Genomic DNA, 13,622 nt, shown 5'->3' with positions numbered 1-13,622 from the left:
TGGTTTGAAACAGTCCTGACTGCTACCTGTCGATCATCCACACTAGATGTATTTCCAAAGAAGCCTTGGGTCATTCAGGCCAGTCGATGCTTCTTCCTTTCTCTGACTGGATTTTTTAGAAGATGTGTTGGATGAAAGACGAGGTAGAGAAGAGTGTGTTCACAGCTATCCCAAGTTTGGCCAACAGGCAGTAGATTCTTGGACGCTTGAATCACATTGATTTATGAAATAGTGGTCTAAATGCTTTCTTCGGCCATCATGATCTTCTGTTATTCCTGCAGCATGGATCAGCTGTGGCGTGGTGCCCAGGGATTTAAAAAGCAGAAAGCTTTTAAGATTATTATGGCAGCCATTGTGGTTTTCTTCCTCTGTTGGAAGCTGTACAATATCACACGCTGAAAACATTTCATTTTGACACAAGCAACAAAGCTTGTTCAGTCACAGCATCTGATTCTGTATGCCTTCGTGGGTGTGGAATTCCGGTATCGGCTCCTGAGCATTCCCAGGTCTCTGTGTTCTGGTCAATCTGACCCCCCATCCCCTTCCTTGATGTCAAACAAATCTTATCAAGTCTACAAAACGGACATGAATGGACACGAAGCCAAAAACATCAGCACATCCATTGTATGTTTGTATATTTTTTGTGTTATATAACCTGAAAGAAGAAGTGGCTACTTTGTTTTCTGTATGTTACACTGCATTTATTAGCAGTGTAACATAAACCTAGCACAATCAAGTCTGTTTGCAGCATTAAAGTACACCCACACAGCCAACAGACTAATTAAAGGAATCTTTGGTGATCATTCTATGAAATTGGACTCACTTGCTGATAAAACCATTGCGTTGGAAACAGCTATCAAAACAGTGCACAACAGTTGAAAAAACACAGAACAGTTGGTAAATTCCTCTGTGTACTCCATGATTCAGGTCCCGTTTGAAGCCTCTAGTTTGTTTGATTTACTTTATTTGGAGGAATGACGGCAGATGAATTAGCTTTCATTCACCTTTTTGTTGAAAACAACCTAAAACTTACAAAAAATAACTTGATAATACACATATATGTAAGACATCGAACCTAAAACTCAAACCTGTAAAAATATGTACAAACAAACATAATTAAAAACATATAACAAAATCCAGAGTAGAAACTGATGAAGAAAAGTACAAATTGGGGTTTGCTGTAATTCTAAGTGACTGAAAGCAATCCTTTGAACGTCTCCAAATAACACAAGTGGAGATGTACACCTCCACTTGTGTTATTTAGGTGAGTTCAGTTAAGGTCTGTTCATTTTTAGACATCCTTTTAAAAATAACAGGATTTCCAGGGGATGTCGATCCCACCCTGGACTATACCCTTTATAGTCATCAGGTGAGGATTTTACTTACAATACTAAAGGCTAAATTCATTTTCATAGACAAAATGCTTATTTTTCATATAATTAAATTTTGTCTTAAAAAAAACTCTTCATACAGTCAGCATCGTAAAAGTGAAAACATCTTTCAAAATTCAAATTTACTATGCGCAGTTCATTTTAACATGTCTCCATTGTGCTTCAAAAATGCTTTATTTAAAACAAACTACGACAAAATAACTATGGATAAAAAAGCAATATGGATATTTGCTACATTTTGGTATATATGGAAACAACAACAAAACAAATCTGCAGAAGATATATTAGAGGTATATAAGTCATGCAGAGAGATTTTTTTTTACAGTGCATACTGCAAGAAAGTAAATGACGTGTGGTGAAATTATGGCCACTTTTTCCTCTGTCACTAGTTTATACAAATGAAGCTTATGTGCAAGTTCAATAACGAAGATCTGTATTCACTCATCCTGGGTCAAAGTATTCACCAAGTAGCTGAATTCTGTATTTTAACCATGATCAGTTTTTTCTCCTTAGCTCTCAGCGTAGTAAATAAGCACATATGCACAGTTCTATTTTATTAATCTCCCAGAGATTTTTAGGGTTTTTTATGAATATGAAAATTGAAAAACACAGGCTGCAGGGCTGAAAGCTGTAAAAGCTTTTCTATTTAATTTGTGGCATAATAACAAATGCATGTATTCTGGAAATGCTGTGTATTGCTGGTGATAATGAAGACCACCATTAGGGCTGTAGTAATAAAGCTTATGTGTAAATTCAATACAGAAGATCTGTAATCACACACTTGCCTGCTTTCCTGGGTGTGTCTACTGCTTTTCCACACTGCTAATCTCACAAGTGACATCATTATTCTAGTCCAATCATCTTCGCACTCGCCTTCTTTGAGCCAATCAGCCTCTGCTTCGGTTTAAATCTGTCCACTCCATCATTCTCCCTTTCAGACTCTCTTTTATGCAACTCACCTCCTCCCCAGCTACACCTCAGACACCTTAGCCAGAGCTCTACTCAACCCTCAGTTTTCATCTTCACCACCTCCACCAGTGTCTAGACTCTGAGGGGATCCTGTTAAAAACTCAATCACTGGGATTCGGTTCTGCCATGATGAGTCATTGGACTCTAATCACCAAATACATTATTTTCTCCATCTCAATAAATCATGCTTAATCCTTACAAGTGATCTCTCCTTATTGAAAAAGCATTGATGCTGATCTAAAAAGTGTTTATGGTGCATGTTAGTGATTTTTTAATTGTTAAATTCTGATGAGCTGTATTAACAAATTTAGCAGTTTGAAAAAAGTGAAAAACGTTTGTTGACACATCTGTAACATCATAAAAACAATGCAGTTTTAAATATAAAACACACATCTTGTATAAACTTCAGCAAAAACAAAAACAAAATCTGATAAAAATGTAAAATTAACATTTAAATGAGTAAATATGGTTTTAAATGCTAAGTTTACTTTTAGTTAAAAGGCTGTTCCAAAGTATTTGTGTGTGTTTGGGTGCAAAAAACAATGTAAATAAATAATGTTGCTGAATAAAAAGTAATTGACATCTTCACCGTTTCAAGCAGAGTCAAAACAGAGCACAGGGATGGGCAACTCCAGGCTTCGAGGGGCTGGTGTCCTGCAGGTTTAAGATGTGTCCTTGATCCAACACAGCTGATTTAAATGGCTAAATTCTCCACAGGCCTGGTAATGAACTAATCATTAATTTCAGGTGTGTTGACCCTGGATGATATCTAAAACCTGCAGGACACCGGCCCTCGACGCCTGGAGTTGCCCACCAATGACATAAAAAGAAACATGAAACTATGTTTATGGCAATAAAGTTACAAAAAGTGTTTATGTGTTGTTTAATGTAAGAAGTCAGTAATACTATCACAGATAACAGTTTGCAGTATATCAACTTTCAATGATTACAGCGTTAGCTTAATGATAAATGTGTTAAAATCAGTTCACTAACAGCACAGATATTTCACTATTGATTAAAAAAAAACTATATATTTTTATTTAAAATAATAAGAAAGAGCTGCATTTTGTGCTTTTGGATTAGTATGAGTCACCATGATGGATCTCCAAAACCTTAGCATTATAGTGAAATGTGAAAGTAGTTTTTGTAGATAAATATCTACTTGTCAGTTACACAGAATAAAGTCCTCCATGCGTTGACATGAGATTGAATTCATATCCTCTCAGGAGTGAAACAACATGCTGCTCACATCTGAGTCAGAAGAGAGCATATTTCTCTTTTCATCTTCAATAAGCTAACGGATTCTCTACAACCGTCACCTGTTTCAGCTCTTGCTGTTGATCCTGACCGTGGTCAGGCTGCTGTCTCTGGCCTACACCAAGATCCCAGAGTGAGTCTTTTGGTTCAGTTTTACTACATCTCAGCATGGCCAGTAAGTGTTGCCTGAAGTTTCCACACAGGCCGAGATACAGCAGAGGCCTCAGGCTGGCGTGAAGGCAGCCTAACGCAGAGGTGACCATGAGAAGGGTTTTTAGTGAACTTTCAGAACTTTCATGTGAATTGTTAGGATGTTTCTGAAGTCTGTTCTGGAGAGTGTCCAAAACAAGTATGAAGTTGTACGGCATCCAACACAGACAGAATACGACCACCAGAGACAGGATGACGGTGACATTTCTCTGGATTCGGGCCCCATTAGAGCTGCACTGCCGCCATAGCATATGTGAGAAGATCATCAGCATGAATGCAGGTACCACCAAGCCAAATATGTGGTGGAGCAGGCGTGACCACAACTGCCAGTCAGTTCCAGATTGAGGGTAGATATTAACACAAGTATTATCTTCTGTGTAATTATTTTTACCCACCAGGAAAATCCAGTCAGGTGCAGTGAGGAGGACAGAGATAAGCCAGACTAACAGGCAGCTGATGTGAACTAACCAGTGCCTCCCGTGGGAATATAACTGGATTCCACGGATGGATGACAGATAGTTTTGAAGACTGATGCAAACCAGCAGAAGGACCCCACAGTAGTAGTTGAGCTAGAAGAAGACAGGGAGAACTTTTAGTGTAAGACACAAACCTCTAACATCTATAAAAATTACACTCGACTTCTTCACTTTCACTTCTGTCCTACTCTAAACCTCTGTATCTAATCTTGTTCTCATCTTAAACATGTTTTAAGTACTCAGAGGATGTCACGTGTCATCCTGTTGAGTATAATGATTCTGTTCTGCATGTTCTGCCAAGAATCTGCAAAAGAGCTGGAAATGACAGAGTGCAGCCAAATATAATCCAAGCCAAAACAACTTTCTCACAGCTTCACAGAAAATGTATTACTTTCACTTTCAGTCTCTATCTGTTCCACACAACATCTGGTCCTTACCTTGAAAACGACCCCAAAGACCCAGCTGAAAATCCCCCAAAACCAGTCACAAAGCTCAGTTGTCTGTGCAGCCCAGAAGGGCAGCATTAACAGGAGGAGGATGTCCGCGATACTCAGGTGGAGAATAAAGGTGTCCGATATGCTCCACAGTCTCCTCTTTTGAACCAGAACTGTCAGGAGAATAATATTTCCCAGGATTCCAACAAAAAACACTATGGAGTACAGAGCAGGGACCCACACTGCCTCACTGCCTCTTTTCACAAAAGACTCATCCCCTGGATAGTCATAGGTGATGTTAGGGTCATAGTCAATTCCACTGTACACATCCAGATCATCTGTACTCATATTCATGTTCTGTTGAACCAAAACAAAAAGTTAAAACACATGTGTTGAAACACAGAGAGAAGACAAAAGTGCTGCAGTGCCTCAGAAGCTCTATGTCAGAATAGATTCCTTTCTCTTTCTTTCTCTCTGGGTAAAAGTGAAGTCAGTTCCCTGACATTTCCCTTTGGGAAGCCCAGATGAGCCTTTATAACACATACACAAACACATCACAACTCATATGGTGTGATGTAGCAATCGTGGAGTGGACATAAAAGGAAAGTACAGTACTCCGTTTCCCTTTGGTAAGCCCAGCTTATAGTGAATGCAAAACATACAACAACTCACATGTTGTGATTTAGCAATTGTGCGGCTGACATAGACAGAAAGTACAGTTCTCCTTAGTCACTCACTCTCTCACACACACACTCTCTCTCTCTCTCTCTCTCTCTCTCTCACACACACACACACACACACACACACACACACACACACACACACACACACACACACACACACACACACACACACACACACACACACACATTTTTAATCTATAAAACTGCCTCCCAGCTTTCCTTTTTACCGTTGTTAAAATAAAGCTTCTACAAAACCAGCTAAGCTTGCGCACACAGTTATTGCAAACAGAAAGTAGACAGAATTATCAGTAACTTCTATGGCTGCCAGTAAAATGTTCATAATGTTAAAAGACATATTGTAGGAGGGCAAACAAATGCACTTACTTCACATAAAGAGCTTCAGCTGCAGAGTTTGAGAAGCTTTCTGCGCGTATGATACTAAAAGCAGGACCTCAGTATGTCCTACCGCTTCAACTCCAAGTAAACCAGTGTTAAAGGATCAGTACTGGTCGGATGTTTCTCGCTTTGCCTGGGTTGACGTAGAATGCAGGGCAAAAAACCCGTCAAAACCGCACATAAAGAGCTTCTAACACTAGAGGGAGCTGTTGACAACATGACTTTGTGAGATGGGATGCAGGGCAAGGGCACAGTCGTTTTAACAGCCACTTGACTTCACCCGTTCCAGGAATTGAATTTTAATCAAGATTGTCAAATTTGGATTAATTGAATTTTAAAAAAAATGCATTCCTTTGAAAAAAGTTTCAAAGACAAACTTTGATCGATACAAAGAGAAATATGTTGCAAAATGCGAGAACTAAGAGATAAGAACATTTCAAAAAACACAATTCTGTTGCTCCCTGGCAGCAAAATATACGAAATGAGATGTGGTTGAAGACTTTTCCACAACACTATATGTCACACAAAGCTACAGTAAAACAACAAAATACATTACATGATGGATATCCGTTGCGGATTTTCTCCCATATCACGTATCATTTGTCTAGCTGTTTGATGTACCAATATGATAAATATATGTTACAGGTGGCTGTAGATATTCACTGTTGTTTCTCTCTCCAGACCTTCTATGGAATTATATTTATCCCAAAACAAATAAACCAAGCAAATAATTTCATTTCACGGGTGCAATTAAATCCCTTGCGTGTAAATTTAACGTTTAGTACTCAGCAGCCACGTGCAGAAAGAAGCCATTGCGCACGGGAGACTGTCTGATTTGCATGCGCTACGCCAGTTTTATGCTTTCGCATAGCTCTCTGCGAGAAATCCTGCTTTCGCGAAAAAACAACTTTTGACTGTGTGGACGCGAAGCCCAAAGGAGGACGGGGTCCTAATGTGATTGGTCACTTTAATGGCCACTTCAGGGTACTGCGGAAACTGAGTTACACGTGAGGAATTAAATTGCGGCCGAGAACAGAAATAATTTCACTGGCGTAAAAAAAAAAAAATCATGACAAATATAATTCCATGGATAATATTCATTTGATTTAGATTTTTTTTAGGCCTTCTCTTGTACACTTTCTTCAGGCTTTTTAGGGACACACCGAGACCAGAGCAATATTTTTAATTATAATCAGAAATTCTGTGTCCAATATTACAATACACCCACAGGACCAAAAGTATTAAATTAAATTACTTTACTTGATGCGCAAAGAGCTTTAGAAACAAGCCATTTAAAACATCTTACAGCCGGTAAATTTCGTTGATGAGGTCTACTGGTCTCCAGGTTTCAGTTGCAACTTGAAGCCTGTCTACTGGTTTGCTCAATTTTCTTCTTTTGACAGAAAAATTAGTCTTTAATTATCTTTGCAGTGAAAAAAATTCTTAGATTTGAAAAAAGAGAGCCTTATTATTACATGCATAAAGATAAAACATAAAGCCTAAAACTCAAACCTGGCAAAGAATGTAAACAAACATAATTAAAAACATCTATACAACAACATCAACAGCACAAACATTTAAGAACAAAAAGTAAAAACAAGGAAAGCAGAACAAATGGTGACTAAGCAGTGGTATAAAAAAGCATTCATATCCCCGTTATGCTGTTACTGCTTAATAAAATCCTTGCCTTCAGGAGTTTTGTAATCAATGAAAAGAGTGTAGGAACTTTAATCTCACTTTAAATACAGGTGTTCTGTGAAGGTCTCAGAGATTTGTTGGTGATCATCAGTGAATAAAAAGCATCATGAAGATTAAGGGATGCACCAGACAGGACGGGGATGAAGTTATGAAAAAGTTTAAAGCAGGGATAGGTTATAGAAACATTTCCCAAACTCTGAACATCTCACAAAGCAATGTTTAATGCCTCATCTGAAAATGGAAAGAGTGTGGCACAACTGCAAACTACCAAGGCATGCTCATCCACCTAAACTGACAGGCTTGACATGCCTACTTGCAAAATGCTGTGTGGTGGAAAACTAACACTGCACCCCATCCCCACCATCAAACATGGTGGTGGCAGCCACATGATGTTCAACCTGTTCAAGGCTGCAAAAGGATTATGACTCAAACAGGGGTCCAGATGTAATTATTATTGTGAATCTCTGGTGAGACTAGAAAATTGCCGTTAACAGAGGCTCTCCATGCAGTCTGACCGAACTGAAGCTATTTTGGAAAAAAGGAATGAGCAAAAAATATAGTCTGTAGAGACATACCTGAAAAGACTTGCAGCTGTAAAGGTGGTTTGATAAAGTATTGATTCAGGGGACTGAATACAAATACATGCCACGTGTTTCAAATTTGTAAAAAATGTTTAACACCATGTATCATTTTACTCCCACTTCATAATTTTGCACCACTTTATGTTGGTCTATTAGATAAAATCTGAATAAAATACATTTTGGTTTGTGATTGTAATGTGAGAAAATGTGGAAAAGTTCAAAGAGTATGAATACTTTTTCAAGACACTGTAACTTTCAGGCTTGATTATTGTTTGGCCAACTGATCAGTATGAGAGTAAGATAAGATAAGATAACCTTTATTAGTCCCACGTGTGGGAAATTTGTTTTGCTACAGCAGAAAGTGGACAGTACAAAGTTAGAGTAGAGTACAGAGTAAGTAACAGTTTCCTAGTGACTGGTACAAAATTGAATGTTTTAATGTTGTAATGCTTTCTGTTACACAGAACTGTGACTGAATAAAAGCAGTCCTTTAAATAAGACTGGTATACAACTCCATCTGTTTTATTCGGGGACTCAAGTGTATTACACCGAGTTTGTATCCATGCTGCTTTTGGAAATAGCAGGATTTCCAGACGATGTGGATCCCAAAGCACTCTTAAATGAGGATTTTTACTTTCAATTTTAAGAGATAAGTACATTTTTGCTAATTAATGAAATAATTAAATTCATTGCAGTTTTTTCCTCACAAAATTTCTTAAAGAGTTTTTTTTTTAAAACTATCCACAAAGCACTACATCTTTTAAAATTGAAATTTACAATCTACAGAGATTTACACAGTTCATTTAGCATGTTCAAACACTTCTTAAAATTGCCACATTTAAAACCAACTCTTAAAAAAATTCAACTATATGGATAATTGGTGGAAAATAATGTACATAGTTTGGAAATACTGTATATTGTTGATGAGGGAATAATAAATGGCACTTTTGCTGATGTAAAAGTTTTAGCTGTATAAAGAACATGTGGAACATTATAAAAAATGTTTTAGACATAAACACACATTTTAAGCAAAAATCTTAAAAGCAAAAATAAAATTAAAATAACAAATTAACAATTAAATAAGTCAAAATGTTCCTTTATGGTGATTTTACTTTCAGTCTGAAGGCTACTCCGCAGCACTGACTAAAGGAAAGGAGCTGGAGATGTTCCTATTTTCATTCGAGTGAACAAGACTAGAAATGAGTACATCAGAGGGATGGCCCAGGTTCAACAGTTTGTAGACAAAGTTAGAGAGACATGGCTGACATGCTTTGGACATATGCAGAGGAGAGATTGGAGATATAGTGGACAAAGGATGCTGAATGTGGAGATGCCAATCAGGAGCAATCCACAGAAGAGATTTACGGATATAGTGAAAAAGACGATGAAGAGGGTTGGTGTGACAGTGATGGATGCTGAGGATAGGTGAAAATGAAAGCAGATAATCTGCTCTGGCGACCCAGCTGAAAGGAAAAGTAAAAGAAGATGAAAACATAGATAGGGTGAGTATGTGTTACATCGATTATGTTGATTAGAGGTAACCATTTGGGAGAGGCGTCTATTTAAATTCAGTTTGAATTATTGTTATTCTTGGTCAAAGGAATAAAAAATACAAAGAAAAACAGTTTCAATGGTTTTTCTTGGTGTGGCCATTAAAGTGTTAATTCATTAATTGTCAATCCATAGTCAGGAGTGTAACAATATTTTGCTCACATCTGAGTCACAAGAGGGTATTTATGTCTGTTCATCTTCAACAAGCTAACAGATTCTCTACAGCCATCATCCGTTCCAGCTCTTCCTGTTGATCCTGACCGTGATCAGGCTGCTGTCTCTGGTCTACACCAAGATCCCAGAGTGAGCCTTTTGGTTCAGTTTTACTACATCTCAGCATGGCCAGTAAGTGTTGCCTGAAGTTTCCACACAGGCCGAGATACAGCAGAGGCCTCAGGCTGGCGTGAAGGCAGCCTAACGCAGAGGTGACCGTGAGAAGGGTTTTTAATAAACTTTCAGAACCTTCTTGTGAATCGTTAGCAGGATCCTGAAGTCTGTTCTGGAGAGTGTCCAAAACAAGTATGAAGTTGTACGGCATCCAACACAGACAGAATACGACCACCAGAGACAGGATGATGGTGACATTTCTCGGGATTGGGAGGCCATTACAGCTGCACTGCCGCCGTAGCATATGTGAGCAAAAGATCATCAACATGAGTCCAGGTAGCACCAAGCCAAATATGTGGTGGAGCAGGCGTGACCACAACTGCCAGTCAGTTCCAGATTGAGGGTAGATATTAACACAAGTATTAACTTCTGTGTAATTATTTTTACCCACCAGGAAAATCCAGTCAGGTGCAGTGAGGAGGACAGAGATAAGCCAGACTGACAGGCAGCTGATATGAACTAACCAGTGCCTCCCGTGGGAATATAACTGGATGTCACGGATGACAGAGAGGTAGTTTTGAAGACTGATGCAAACCAGCAGAAAGATCCCACAGTAGTAGTTGAGCTAGAAGAAGACAGGGAGAACTTTTAGTGTAAGACACAAACCTCTAACATCTATAAAAATTACACTTCATTTCTTCCCTTTCACTTCTGTCCTACTCTAAACTGCTGTTCTAAGCGTGTTCTCTTTGAAAATGTTAAATACTCACTGTCTATTGAGTACAATGACTCTGTTCATACTCAGTGGATGTCACTATCATCCTGTTGAATACAATGACTCTGTTCAGCTTTCTCACAGCTTCACTGAAAATGTCTTGTTTTCACTTTCAGTCTCTGTTTCACATAACATCTGGTTTTTACCTTGAAAACAACCCCAAACATATGGCTGAAAGTGCCAAAGAACCAGTCACAAAGCTGAGTTGTCTGTGCAGCCCAGAAGGGCAGCATCAACAGGAGGAGGATGTCCATAAAACTCAGGTGGAGAATAAAGGTGTCCGATAGGCTCCACTGTCTCCTTTTTTGAACCAGAACTGTCAGGAGAATAATATTTCCCAGGATTCCAACAAAAAACACTATGGCATACAGAGCAGGGACCCACACTGCCTCACTGCCTCTTTCCACAGGAACATTATCCACTGTGCTGTTAAACACTGTAAACACTGTAGTGTTATTCACTGTATTTGCTGCATCGTAATCATAATCACGGGTGTTGTTCCTGCCATATTCCAAATAGTCATCCGACTCCTTTAAGATTCCGCCAGTATCCACATGCAGCTGTGCCATGTCCATATACTGTGGAGACAAAAACAGAACAAACAAAAATACATCAGTGCCTCAGAAGCTGTATATGAGAAAGTGAAGCCAGTTCGCTGAAATCTCCCCATAGGAAACCCCTAACACAGACACACCCCATTTGCAGATTGGTAGCTTAAAGCCCCTCAGGCACAGAAAGAGTTATAACCACTTTAACTTCTTCTCAAAATTGCCACTTCATTGCCAATTATTAATATTTGTTATTTGTCATTCATGTAATTCATTATTTTATGTCAGAAATTGCCATAGTGACACAAAATTCTGGAATTTCTAACAAGGTCCAAAACAGAAAGTGAAGCTTTATTTTATTTTAGTTTCAGCTCTCCATTGTGTTATCCTTTGTTTTCTTTATGTAATATGCAGTTGTTTGGCAGCAGGACTAGAGCAGAGCATGGGAGACAGAAGTAAAACCAACCAAGTACTGAGGAAATCCGAGAGCTTAAAAACACATGAAATAAAAAAGGAGAGAGGAATTAGCCTGGGAAAACACAGGAAATCTTAAATAAGACTACTCTTAACTAAGGACAAAGAAAAACAAACTCGAAACACTGGGTCAAAGACCAAGGACCATGGCACTACATCAATGTTTTAGATAAAAATAATGCAGTTATTAAACACAAGATTAACCCGGTGTTTCCAAAACTTTCTGTTCATTATTTCCCAGCTGTGTGTTTTTACATTTTAGCAATCAGTGGTTTTTGGCAATTACTCTTCCATTAAGCTTGACAGGGAGCCTCAAGCAAACATAGAAACTTGCAACTCCCTTGTTATCTGAGGATGGCTGTAATAAATAGCATGTAAATGGACATGAAGAGAAAAACATTAACATCCACACATACAAAGTATGCTTGTATTAGAGATAATCTGCAATAAGCACCGTTTATTTTGTTGTTTTCTGTACTTCCTAGTGCATCAGTAGTTGAACGTGATAGGACAAAAATAATTTTGTCTATTTCGGGCTCACACCTGCATTTGTTGGCAGGTTATAATATTTCTGATTTCTGGAAAGTGTTGTAATAGAGGTAAGATGACATGAGTTGGCAGAAAAATGATTTGTCATCATCTTTGTGGTGAAAATAATGTTAAATTTACCAAGAAAAGAAAACACAAGCATAAAACACAAACCTTTGACAATATCTACAGATGAACATAATGAAAAACATAACTCAAAATCCATAGTAGAAATTGATGAAGTAAAACAAAGGAGGAGGTGGGGGCTGCAGAAGAATTTTTAATGTTCAAGTTAAGTAGTTAACTTGAACAGCAGTTAAAAACTTCATGCTTCAGGTGCTTTTACAGAGAATTCTGACTGACTGAAAGCCGTTCCTTGAGTAGGAATGCTATATTCATCCAGTTATGTGTCGAACCAGGTTAACTAAGTTAAGTTTGTTCCCGTTTAGACATCCAGGCTGTTTTTGAAAACAAAAAACCAAACAAAACCAAAACAGGTTTTCTCCCACACGAGGCTATAGCCTTGATTTTATAATACTTTCAAAAGGACCCCTAGACGAGGATTTTACTTTCAATCTTAAAGACTAAATTAATTTTTATAGATAAAATATTGTGCTATCCCCTCGTCTTCCTATGAGTGTCTTAATGCTCAGAGGATGTTGCTATCGTCCCATTAAATACAATGACCCTGTTCTGCATGTTCAGCCAAGGATCTGGATTCAACCGGAAATACTGGAGCACAGTCAAACTTAATCTTAATCAAACTTAACTTAAAGTCAAAAACAACTTCACTGCTTCACTGAAAAGATCTTGCTGCAACAGCTTCAACTAAAAACACTAAAGATAATCTGAAAAAAGAGAGGGCTCTATACAGGCTCAGTCTCTGAGACCTATGTCTTTATTGTTAACCCACTTCAGTGTTGCTTCTTTCTAACAACCTGTACCTGGCAAACTGAGGGGCACAAAACTGACAAAGCACTACAATAAGAGCCGCTAACACTAGAGGGAGCTGTTGATATTGTAAAATTGTGAGATGGGGAGGCGGGTCAGGACTGACAAACCTAAAACTGAAGCAGAATCCTGACTCCACTCAATCCCTTTTCAAGTGGGGTGCAAGATGCTGTTTAAGTAAACCTAATTACATTAAGTTCACAGTCAAAGACCAATGTAGGAGCTGAAGTAAAGGTAAACAGCGATAAATTGAATCCTGTGCAGACATGTCAATGTAAATACAGCATACAAGGCAAAAACAGAGTTTGTACAATTCTAGTGAGTTTCAAAGTGAGAAACAAACAAACAAACAAGCAAGGAAAACATGGAAAGC

The 13,622-nt window shown here is 38.3% G+C and overlaps 2 protein-coding genes across 2 annotated transcripts; both read right to left on the bottom strand.

Moving 5' to 3' along the window:
• Positions 1 to 3,154: 3,154 nt before the first annotated feature.
• On the bottom strand, positions 3,155 to 5,922 carry LOC113032270 (C-X-C chemokine receptor type 3-like). Its single transcript, XM_026185085.1, has 3 exons — positions 5,805 to 5,922; positions 4,741 to 5,094; positions 3,155 to 4,396 (listed from the first exon to the last, which is right to left on the bottom strand). Exons 2-3 carry the CDS (start codon positions 5,089 to 5,091, stop codon positions 3,647 to 3,649), a joined length of 1,101 nt encoding a protein of 366 aa, XP_026040870.1. The 5' UTR covers positions 5,092 to 5,094; positions 5,805 to 5,922; the 3' UTR covers positions 3,155 to 3,646.
• A 3,887-nt stretch (positions 5,923 to 9,809) lies between these two features.
• Positions 9,810 to 11,323, bottom strand: LOC113032467 (C-X-C chemokine receptor type 3-like). The gene is made up of 2 exons (XM_026185406.1): positions 10,895 to 11,323; positions 9,810 to 10,598 (listed from the first exon to the last, which is right to left on the bottom strand). Exons 1-2 carry the CDS (start codon positions 11,321 to 11,323, stop codon positions 9,846 to 9,848), a joined length of 1,182 nt encoding a protein of 393 aa, XP_026041191.1. The 3' UTR covers positions 9,810 to 9,845.
• Positions 11,324 to 13,622: the final 2,299 nt, after the last annotated feature.

This window comes from Astatotilapia calliptera, chromosome 11 (genome assembly GCF_900246225.1).
Source record: "Astatotilapia calliptera chromosome 11, fAstCal1.2, whole genome shotgun sequence".
In the NCBI taxonomy this organism is placed as follows: Eukaryota; Metazoa; Chordata; class Actinopteri; order Cichliformes; family Cichlidae; genus Astatotilapia; species Astatotilapia calliptera.
The sequence above is the reverse complement of the archived record's forward strand: the minus strand, read 5'-3'. Positions and strand labels throughout refer to the sequence as shown.